Source organism: Panthera onca, chromosome C2 (genome assembly GCF_046562875.1).
Source record: "Panthera onca isolate mPanOnc1 chromosome C2, mPanOnc1 haplotype 2, whole genome shotgun sequence".
NCBI classification, from domain to species: domain Eukaryota; kingdom Metazoa; phylum Chordata; class Mammalia; order Carnivora; family Felidae; genus Panthera; species Panthera onca.
The window spans coordinates 130,463,113-130,475,169 of NC_138347.1; the positions used below are offsets into that span (position 1 = coordinate 130,463,113).

At 41.7% G+C, this 12,057-nt stretch overlaps 1 protein-coding gene across 3 annotated transcripts in view; it reads right to left on the bottom strand.

The window, feature by feature from the left end:
• ACP3 (acid phosphatase 3) overlaps positions 1-12,057 on the bottom strand; it is a 51,968-nt gene that overhangs the window by 13,838 nt on the left and 26,073 nt on the right. For 2 of the 3 annotated variants that reach the window (XM_078432337.2, XM_078432339.2), the window contains exons 8-10: positions 9,963-10,045; positions 8,020-8,123; positions 3,155-3,324 (exon numbers count right to left, since the gene is read on the bottom strand). In XM_078432337.2, coding sequence (XP_078288463.2) covers positions 3,155-3,324; positions 8,020-8,123; positions 9,963-10,045 — 357 coding nt within the window. Of the gene's footprint in view, positions 1-1,611; positions 2,484-3,154; positions 3,325-8,019; positions 8,124-9,962; positions 10,046-12,057 lie in introns of those variants that run through there. The other variant, XM_078432338.2, reaches the window with a different exon arrangement.

Here is a 12,057-nt window from a genome sequence, read left to right on the forward strand (position 1 = left end):
GGTATGGGTAGGATTTCATGGGTGGCAGAGTAGCCAGGCATTCTGCACATACACGATGTGTCCTGTATTTAATGGTTTGTCCTGCTTCCTGTATTGGCTTTCTCAGGACACCCTAAATGTTCTGTAGCCATTTTTTTCTGAGTAAATTATAAAAATTCAGCAGTTAAAGCTATTATTCAAATTGATTTGGGCATCCTATTTGCTAAATTTTGTGCCCTACTAAGGAATCATTCAATGCCTATACGCTTCCATGCTCTGGCGTGCTTCATGGTGTCTCTGGCAAGGCAAATAGGATTTCCTGTCCCAGGAATTTCCCAACACTGAAAACAGTCTGTCTTCCTGAAATTTTTACCTGATACCCCAAGCAGCACTCTTTGAGACCATATAGAACAAATCAAATCCCTTTTCCTTAAAGAACTTCAGATATTGAATTTGCTTTGTTGGAGACCACCTCATGTTATAAACTCTTAAGTTTTCTATGAGCTCAATCCACTGGTGTGCTAGTAAACTGGATCAAAACCACAAAAGACAAAACCCTGGTTTGTGGCATATGCTGATTTCTGTGATGAAGACGCTCCAGCCATGACACCATGACCAATTTCATGCTGCCAAAGTCAAGTGATTGAACTCAGAGTTGGGAAGGGCTGTGCACATTCCACTCTCGAGGTTGGTATGTGTTGGCTCCAGCACACCGATGCTTCAGTTTTTGTTTTATTAACATATTTTGCTAATTGGTTTCACTCCATTTGAATACTGAATTGATACTGGTGTCTTGAGGAAAAGAATTTTATAAATACAGCGAGATTTGCGAAGAGGAGGTGACATATTGGCTATGGAGGATAAAGGAAAGGATGGGCTCAAAAATACCCCCCAGGTTAGCAGGTATCGCTGCTGATCAAGATAGAGACGGTATGTTCAGGGAGGAAAGGTAAGTGATCTGTACATCCATTGGGCAAATATTTAGTGAGCACTAATTCATGTCAGGCACAGGTATTTCTGAGACAGATTGAGAACACAACAGATAAAAACCCTTGCTCTTGTGCCGTTGATATTTGATCTAATTAGAATTGGACCCTTGAAGGAAACCTGTGGGAATCTCATTGGACCCAGAACCTTCTGCTGAGTAAGTGCTTGAAGTAACCCAGCTTCAAGCCACTAAGAGATTTGATAAATGGCTTTCTAGTACCTTGTGCTGTACCATTAGAAACCTCCATCCAAACTGACTTCACATGGTGCAATTGTTACCTCTTACAGGTAGCCCTTGCTGACATTCCTTACTGCCTACTGCCTCCCTCCCTCTGAATCCAGTTAACTCTTGTTCCATAGCAACCCTTGTGGTGGTAAGATATAACCCTTGTTATTCTGTGTAATATGTATCTTTTTGCTTCCCCACTGGGTTGTAAATTTCCCAAGGGTGTTTTCTTGCAAGTTCCATCTTAATAGATAAAGCAGAGCCATCCATCAGCTTAACCTTTTTCTGAAGTAGTAAAGACCAAACTAAACTCATTTTCAATGAAAAATATTCACCTAAGCCAGTCAAAATCATTTTTACTTTACATTAATATTTTCCCTCCTGTTACATTAAAAATAAAATCCCCAAATAAAAATGTAGCCCCTAAAATCTGCCCGTCACGTATTTTATTCTAATTAAACACACACACACTTTTCAAAAATCATTTTAAAAGTAATGTTTTTGAACTCCCTACTAATGACTTTATTCACTAGTTTACATTTGTCTTATTGTGGAGGAAAGTTACATGCATGGGGGAGGAAGAGTAATCAGAGAGCAGCCCTGGGGACAAATATTGCCTTGGGAAAAAATAATGCAAATAAATATATGAATCAGTGTCTCAAGTCAGTCGTTCAATGACTCACTGGGAGAGGGAATGGTTTTTCCTCTGGACTCTGGCACCCAGCGGAAACCATCTCTAGAAAACATTTCATCTTTTTCTACAATGGTAACGTAGCACAGTGTTCTCTAGGCATGTTACATCTGCCACATGGCAAATCTACAAGACTCTAAAGAGTGCCATTTGAATATGATTTCTTCTTGCATAGTGAGTAGTTTCAGCAGGGCCAGGAGTTTGCTTAGGTTTTCTGAAGATAATCGGGATCAAAACCTTACACGTTCCTTTCGTCCTCAGAACAGCTATCACAGCCATACTTTTCAACATTCTGGTAAGTTTTGATCTTGAAGGCATTCAGGAACGCTCTTACATTTCTAATTTTGTTCCAGTTTGATATGTATCATACTTCCTCTCCCAAATCAACTCCACATTCAACATGTCTTACCATCTTCCAAGAGAAACCACTCATGCAGGGTACTCATCTCTGATGGGTTGTGCCTAAATATTGTGCTCTCACCAAATTACTTATTTGCCAGGATGTCTGCTCTCCAAGAGCTGCCATATATATTATATACAGCAAAGTTTTCTGGCAAATTTGCTTTTGGTTTCTTCAAAAGTAACATGGATTTTCCAGGGCTAAAGGATACAAAGAGGTGTTTATTTTTCAGCTTTTCTACCCAATTAGTTTTAACACAAATATATAAAGATAGTACCAGTGTCCCGGTGGAGGTGATTTCTCCGGATTGTTCCACTGTATCCATTTATCTGCCTCTCCTTGTGAGAAGGCTGGAACTAACAGTTCCAAAGCTGGTCCTCTGCCCATTTGCCTAGGATGAACTTCTTCCCTTCCTTGCTCTCACCCTAGATTGTGGATTTTGTTTGAAATCTGTTCCACTTCAGACACTTCAAGAGCAACCTCATTAATCCTGCTCAAATGAAATCTGGGAGTCTTTAAAAAAAAAAAAAACCAAAAGGCTCTATGTGGCCAGTTCATGGCAACCCCAAGAACTTTGATTTAAGTTTTGCCTCTGATTATGTTTTGACATGATGCTTTTTTTCCGTAAACACTGAAAAAACCAAGTCAAGGTTTAGGCAAGTAGGGGCAGGGCCTCGTGGAGAGGTTGGAGTTGCCTGAAGTTGGGGGGGGTCCCCGAAACACACAATTATTACCTCAAACCTATTTCCCTCAAAGCTGGGAGTGACGGCTGAGTGATATTCTCAAAGCACCACCTGTCTGGAGAAAGGGTATTCTGCCTTCTCTACAGAGCTCTGCATGTACACTAATCCATAACATCCTCAGTAAGTACCTTGGTCGTTGCTTGTGGTCATACACTCCGTGGACCAGTCTTGGGGGATCACAGGGGCAACCAGCTCAGCAAACTTGGTCAGAGGACAGCTGGGAGTGCAGCCTGGCAGTGTGAGGGGATATGGTTCGTGCTGCGTCTCATTCCGATAGTACATCTCTATGAAATACTCCCTGGTGAAAGAAGGTAGAAGAGAGAGCTGTTAGTTCTGTGTTGTTGAACTGCCATTGAATATTTTCCCATCTGGCCTGTAACGTGTCAGCTGTAGGACTAGGGGAAGAATATACAGGAATGAGTAGATATGAGCTAACTTAGGTGTGGGAATACGGAGTTGGGGCCAGTGGGCCAGATCCAGAGGGTAGAAATGGGAGGACTGGTTTGTTAGTTAACCAGGGGCAAAGGAGGTAGGGACCAGGAAGCTTAATCAGAGAGGGAGCTACCAGGTGGTGGTTGGGGGAGTTGGGGGTGATTTGATGAGCCTTTGAGTAAAAAGTGGGGATCAGGTGGGGTGTTGGGTTTTCTTTCTATTCTCTCTCCTTCATGATCCCCATTTGCTTCATTTTATTTTCCTCTCTCAGTATTTCTTGTAGCCTTTCCCCTGAATGAAGGTGTCTCTCTTCTCCTTGGCCAGGCAATAACTTGGAAACATATGTGCTTAAATATACATCAAGATTTTATCAAAATTACATCTCAGAAAGAGGGTGTGGGTGCATACCTAGGTAATTTATACTCCCTCATACTCGATACTTTACTTGAAAAAACAAGGTGTTGTTTCAGGAAAAACCACTGGCCTTTGCCAACCTTGTAAAACTAGTACGAGGGGCTTATGGAAGTCTTTTGCCAAACACGCAGGAGAGAAATTCAAGTAGGATTTAGTGATCATTCTTGCCGTAGTAACCTCACAACTGCCACTGTTGGGTTGTTGTTATAAACAAGCCTTTAAAACATCACTTTGAAAGCCACATAAACAGTATTAACCGCAAATATTCACTTAGAGAAATGTTTTTAAAAACTTCCCAATATTATGTGAATGAGTGCTTATACCCCGGGATAATTTTCCAGTGACAGCATCTTTTATCTCAAGATGATATGGCAAACATAACTAACAGTCAATCAAAATTTGTGATTCTCTTTCTACTGAATAGAGTTATGGCTGAAAATGGACTACATTTCCCAGACTCCCTTGTACCTCGGTGGGACAAAGTGACTACAGGTATTCCTTGGAGATGTTGTGGGTTTAGTTTCAGACTACTGAAAGAAAGCAAATATCACAATAAAGTGATTGAAAGGAATTATTTGATTTCCTAGTGCATGTAAAAGTCATGTATATTCTGGGGAGCCTGAGTGGCTCAGTCGGTTAAGCGTCTGACTTCGGCTCAGGTCATGATCTCACAGTTCGTGAGTTCAAGCCCCACGTCGGGCTCTGGGCTGACAGCTCGGAGCCTGGAGCCCGCTTCAGATTCTGTGTCTCCCTCTGTCTGCCCCTCGGCCGCTTGCACTCTGTCTCTTGCATTGTCTCAAAAATAAATAAAAACATTAAAAAAAAAAAAAAGTCATGTATATTCTATATAGTAGTCTACTAACTGTGTAACAGCATATGTCTAAAAAATGTGTGTAACCTAATTAAAAATACTTTATTGCTAAAAAATGCTAACCATCATCAGAGTTTTCAGTCAATTGTAATCTTTTTGCTGGTGGAGGGTCATGCCTCTGTATTGGTGACTGCTGACTGCAGGGTGGTGGTTGCTGAAGGTGAGGGTGACTGGCAATTTCTTAAAATAAGACGACAGTGAAATTTGCCACATCAGTTAGTTGACTCTTCCTTTCCTGAACAATTTCTCTGCAGCATGTGATGCTGTTTGACAGTATTTTACCCACAGAACTTCCTTCAAAAGTGGAGTCAATCCTCTCTAACCCTGCCACTGCTTTATTAACTAAGTTCATGTGATATTCTAAATCCTTTGTTGTCACCTCAACAGTCTTCTCAGCATCTGTAGCAGAAGTAGGTTCATCTCAAGAAACCACTTTCTTTGCTCATCCATTCAAATTTTGTCATGAGATTGCAGCAATTCAGTCCCATCTTCAGGCTCCACTTCTAATTCTAGTTCTCTTGCTGTTTCTACCACATCTGCACTGAAGTCTTAAACCCCAATCATCCATGAGGGTTTTGGAATCAACTTCTTCCAAACTTCTGTTAATGTTGATATTTTGACTTCTTCCCGTGAATCATGAATGTTCTTAATGGCATCTAGAACAGTGAATCCTTTCAATTTGCTTGACCCCAATCCATCAGAGAGGAATCACTAGTGTATCTATGGCAGCTAGAGCCTTCCAAAAGGTGTTTGTCAAATCATAAGATTTGAAAGTCAAAACTGCTCCTTGATCCATGGGCTGCAGAATGAATGTTGTGTTCTCAGGCATGAAAACATTAATCTCATTGTACATCTCCATTAGAGCTCTTGGGTGACCAGGTGCATTGTCAATAAACAGTAATATTTTAAAAGGATATTCTTCTGAGCAGGTCTCAAAAGTAGGCTTTTGTAAAATACTATTTCAGTAAACCATGTTATAAACAGATGTGCAGTCATCCAGTTTTGTTGTTCCATTTACAGAACACAGGTACATTAGATTTAGCATACTTCTTAAGGGTCTTAGGATTTCCCAAGTGGTAAATGAGCACTGGCTTCAACTTAAAGTCACCAGCTGCATTAGACCCTAACGAGGGAGGCAGCCTGTCCTTTGAAGCTTTGAAGTCACGCATTGACTTCTCTCTAGCTGTGAAAGTCCTAGATGGCCTCTTCTTCCAATAGAAGGTTGGTTCATCTACATTGAAAACGTGTTGTTTACTGCAGCCACCTTCATTAATGATCTCAGCTAGATCTTCTGGGTCACTTGCTGCAGCCTCTCCATTGGCATTTGCTGCTTCATCTTGCATTTTTATGTTATGGAGACGGCTTCTTTTCCTAGACCTCATGAACCAATCAATCTCTGCTGGCTTCCAGCTTTTCCTCTGCAGCTTCCTCCCTCTCTCAGCCCTCACAGAATTGAAGAGAGTCTGGGCTTGCTCTGGATTAGACTTTGGCTTAAAGGAATGTTGTGGCTGGTTTGATCTTTTATGGAGACCATTAAGACTTTCTCCATATAAGCAATAGACTGTTTTGTTTCCTTATCATTTATGTACTCCCTGGAGCAGCACTTTTAATTTCCTTCAAGAATTTTTCCTTTGCATTCACAACTTGGCTACCTGTGTGGCACTAAAGGTCTAGCTTTCGGCCTATCTCAGCTTTCAACATTCCTCCCTCACTAAGCTTAATCATTTCTAGTTTTTGACTTAAAGTTTGACACATGCAACTCTTCTCTTCACTTGAACACTTAGAGGCTGTTGTAGGGTTATTAACTGGCCTGATTTCAATATTGTTGTGTCTCAGGGAGTAGAGAAGCCCAAGGAGAGGGAAAGACAGAGAGAGTGAGAGTAAGAGTGAGAGTGAGAGAAAGAGAGAGAGCGAGCGAGAGAGAAAATGGCCGGTTGGTGGAACAGTCAGAACACACACATTTATCTACTAAGTTCACAGTCTTATATGAATGTGGCTCATGGTGCCCCAATACAATTACAATAGTAACATAAAAGATCACTGATCACAGATCACCAAACAAATATAATAATAGTGAAAACTTCGAAATATGGCGAGAATTACCAAAATGTGATACAGAGACACAAAATGAGCAATTGCTGCCAAAAAAAATAGCAGCTGTCAAAAAAATTGCTTAACACAAGTTTTCCACAAACGTTCAATTTGTAAACGATGCAATAACTATGAAGTGCAATAAAGTGAAGTACAATAAAATGAGGTATGCCTATCATTTTAGCCAGTAGAATGCAAGCAGAAGTGATATGTGCCCCTTCTGGGTTAAGGTGGTTGATAAACAGGTTGTCTTCTCTACCCTCTCATTTCTTTCTGTAAGTTGCCTGCAGGTGAGCACAGCACTCTTGAAAACTATTGGTCCAAAAGATGGAAGCCTGGGGGTGCCTGGGTGGCTCAGTCGGTTAAGCGTCTGACTTCAGCTCAGGTCATGATTCGGTTTGTGAGTTCAAGCCCTGTGCCGAACTCTGTGCTGACAGCTCAGAGCCTGGAGCCTGCTTCGGATTCTGTGTCTCCCTCTCTTTCTCTCTGCCCCTCTCCCACTTGTGCTCTGTCTCTCAAAAATAAATAAACATTAAAAAAATTAAAAAATAAAAGATGGAAGCCTGGGTCCCCTAATCACGCCATGGGTGAATCAACTCCTATTAGCTGGGGACATCTCTACTAGAGTATTAGATATGTGAGAAAGAAATGTCCATTGGGGTAAACCTCTGGGAATCTGAGGTTCATTTGTATAGCAGCTAAAATTACCCTTATTTGTTAATATATCTGGAAAACAGTTTTTAGGGGACTCAAAATGGACTCTAGTGGTAAAGACACAAGTTAAGATGCATACATAGAGTTTGGATAAAATTGTTTCATGAAATCTGAAAGTGGAATAAAGCAATATTTTTAACTTAGTGAATTATTTTACATTTTACTTTACTTTACTTTAATTTTATGAGAGAGAGTCCATGAGCAGGGGAGGGATAGAGGGAGAGGGAGAATCTTATGCAGGCTCTACGCCGATGCAGGGCTTGATCTCATGACCATGAATGAGGTCATGATCTGAGCCAAAATCAAGATTCGGATGCTCAACCAACTGAGCCACCCAGGTGCTCCTTTAGTATTTGATTTTAAATTTATGTACCTAACTGAAAATTAAATATTAAAAAATATTTAAGCTAATAATAATAAAACCTGAGATCAAGTGGTGTTGATTGCGAAAAGCACCTTTTAGATACCTACCCCTTCTCAAGATACAATTCCATTATGTGGCAGGAAGCATAGGGAGGAAGGATTCCATTGTAAACATCTAGTGCCATCTGCAAGCCAGCCACGGTAGTATCATGCTGTGGGGATTTGAAACAAATCATTTTTGATCTTTACCTCTGGTTCAGATGTACGTCCCATAGGTAGTTTTAAGCACTTGTAGAAAACCATGATGGTTTCCGATCCAATTAAATTTGCCGTAACCCCAATGACTCAAGGGGTAGAGAGGGGAAGAACTAATTTTGGTTGAGCATCTGTTGTGTGCTAGGCAGTGAGACTTAAATACATATTATTTCCATTACAAAGATGAGCAAACAGACCCAGAGATATTAAGTAACTTGCTTAATGTCATATAACCCTGAAATGGAAGAAATAAATTTGAGTCAAGTTTTCTGCTTTTGTCCCTTGCCTTTTCTAGCGGAACATCTCTGTTTTAGCTGGTTTCACTGATTTGCATTACATTTTAAAATATTTTGGAACACATTAGTGCTAGATTGTATTTCTTCTACAGATTAGAATAATCTGTGATTTTAAAGTTGGGGAAGAATATATAAGGTTATAAATATCAGGGAAGACAAAAATGTAAGGAAATGGAGAGCACAGCTTAAAAGTAATTGTTAAAGGTTTATCCCAGTGTGGCTGGAAGGCATAGGGGACTGGTTTTTCAGTCTTAGTTTTGCCACTAATTAACTACACAATCTTTGAAAGTCCTCAGCTTCTCTATCGACAAATGGGCATAACATTTGGTTGCCTAAATTATATGGCAGTGTACATATATTAAAAAGGGGTTAGAACTAATTTACTAGAGAAAGAAATAGAATTACAGAATTATGACTTGCCAGAAATCACACAAGTTAGAACTGGAAAGCAGATGGGAAACTAAAAAAATTGGCAGAATGGACTGGTTTCAGGAAGCCCTTCTCCAGGAAGCACTACACTCTGTTTCATCCATAAGCTCTTTGTCTCACCCCATTTAGAACCCCTGATCATAAACAAACTTCCTTGTATCTACAGTCACCTCATCCATCTTCTTGCAGAATGGAAACATGGCTTTCTTCAGCCAAACCGCATCTGAGAAATCCTCTATCACGGAGAAGTGGGTGGGAAGCCGAGTCACCATGTTGCGTGTCCTGGTTCGCTGATCTTTGCAGACTCAGTCCATGGACGGCCATTTCTGTGCTCAATGCACCCCTCAAATCCCACCCTCCACCCCGCCAGCAGTGCCCATTTGCCTGACTCCTGCTCCAAGATGGAGGTCTTCTCTGAGACCTCTCTTTTTCTTCCTGCACCCAGTGTAGCTCTAACTTCAGGCTGCAGTCATTTGCCCCCTTCTCTCCCCTATTCCCTTTGCCACCTGGAGATTTTTATTTGGATGCTCCCTGGTGCTTCAAACCCAATTGTCTAATCATTCCCCTGCCCCAGGAGCACCTCCGTTAATGGCTCCACCCTCCTTTTGGTCTTGGAGGCTTGAAACATGGCCTTCACCTGTGGGTTTACCTCCACGTCATTACTCTCTGCCCACATCTAATTCATGCTCTGCTTTTGGTTTGGAACAGAAATGATGCTTCCCCTCTCCGAGGCAAAGCTTTTACCTGTACTGCATTTCCATACTGCTTTGTATGGTATTTATGTCTTCCTGTCAGTTTTAGACTGTAAACTCAAGGGCCAGAATTAGGTGTTTAATTTTAAAATTAAAAATTTTAAATATAAAAGCAAAATAAAATTAAAAAATGCCAACCACATAGGTGGTCACATATACACATATTCAGGAGATCTGACAAATCAATATTGAAAAGCTTTGAAGAGCTGTCTACTATCTGCTGGGCATTAGGGAAATGATGATGAAGAAAATGAGGCTCCCTCCTTAAAGAGGTCACTTACTGGACAAATGGATATTGATTGGAGATGAAAATACTTACTGCAGAATACATGACAAGTTTTCTGTGGTTTGATGGCCGAGTTGCACTCTTCAGGTGATTGAGGATTTCACCGACCAGGACACCTTAAAGATAGATCAACAAAGGAGCTGAACCAAACGTGGGCTTATGTTTTAGTTCCTAAACTTTGTGTTTATTCCTACTTAGTGATTCTCTCTGCCATGATTCTCAAGACTTGAGAGGAAAAGAACTAACTTTGGTTGAGCATCTATTGTGCTTTATACACATTAGTTTACTGAACCTGACTTCTATCCCCCGTTTACACCGAGGAAGCTGAGGCCCGGCGACACACAGTGAGTCATATACAGGCTGTGCAAAGAGAGCTGGATTGGCACACTGGGACCCTACCACCCCCAGGTTTTGTTAAAGCTCAAGACAGGAGGTTGAGGAACTTGAGAGGAATTGCAAATGGCATTTTTCAGACAGTTCTTAGTGAGTGCTCTTCTCCAGGGCAGCCGTGATGCGATAGCCTGGCACGTATTCTGTCTCCCCCTCTTGCTTCTGTTCTCTTGGTCAAACCTGTGTGAGGCCGTGGGAAAAAGCAGCTCTCTGGATGTCTGTACAAGTCATGGGCTGTTTTCTGTGGCCCATTACTCCAGGTTACCCTGGGTATCACTATTAGGGGGCAGTCCGCATCTTTCATCTAAGGAATCCATCTGTCTTCAGTAGAGGAGAGCTCTTGCCCTTCATGTTTGTTGCTCCTGAGGTGATGAAGGCGGGTACACAACTCACAGTCTCCATGTCCTTGAAGGCTGAGGGGTACCTTGGAGTGCCAGGCATGGTCTTGAGGACATACTGCCCCAGGAACTTCCACAACCATCACCTGAAGACTCCTTATATCTCTGGCATTTTTTTTACTACACGTGTACTCTCCTGGCTTCCCAGTGATCAGTTCATTTTTGTCAAGAGCAGGGCATTGATGTTAACAGATGGAAGGTCATTCTGGACTCTGTGGTCCACTCAGCAAACACACACTGAGCAGGTACCATGTGCCAGATACTATGCTAGGTGAATCAGACTCCTGCCTTCGAAAATCTCTTAAAATAGTACACAGAGACTGTTTATTCATCTATATACCAAGAGGCACAATAAAAGGCTAATTACAAAGGGAGGTGGTCTGTTCTTTCTGTAGATGCTGTGACTCCCTTGACTGGGAACGGAAGAAGCTAGATGCTGCTTCTCCAACGGGTCTACGTCACTCTGCTTCAGAGAAGGTTGCTTTCTCAGAGTCCTTTAGGGATAACACCATCACCTACCAGCAACTTGCTCTGCAACAGGTAACTTTGAAGCTGCCTTCAGCATTGATAATGGGAGATGATATCAGCTCTTGGTTCTGAGGTGATTGTCCACCTTGCCTCCAGAAGAAACTAGGGGTAACTACCATAGTTATCCCCGGGCTCTGACATGCCAATTGTTTTGCTTTATAGGAGGGGAAACTGAGGTTCAGAGACACTCAGCAACTTGTCCAAGATTCCACAACTTGTGCACAGGGGGGCTGAACTTCTCTGAACCCAGCATGTCTTAATCACTAGACTCCACTGTAGCGTGCACTAGCTTCTCCGTTCCCTGTTACATCATTTATTAACTGCATAAACCAGACAAAATATCACTGAGTGGAAGACATAAACTTCCCTTCCCACACTCTTGAGCTACAGCAGGGGCTGGCAAACTTTTTCTGCAAAGGACCAGACAGTGGACCATATGGTCTGCCATAACTCTTCACTCTTGGGTGGAAGCCCAAAACAGCCATAGTCCTACCTAAATGAATGAGTGTGGCTGAGTGTCAGTAACATTTTATTTATAAAAAATAGGCAGCAGGCTGGATTTGGCTTGCAGGCTATAGTTTACTAACCTGTGGTCTATAGCAAGAAGAGGTTTACATTAATACAGATGTGACCAGCCATATATTCCTAAATGAACCTTAGGGATTTTCTTGGTGTGTGTGTGTGTGTGTGTGTGTGTGTGTGTGTGTGTGTGTGTATGTGTGTGTGTGTGTGGCAAAATGTGGGTGGAGTGTGCATATTACCAAATTGTATCATCCCTAACACCAACTGGTAGAACAAAAGTTTTGGCAAAG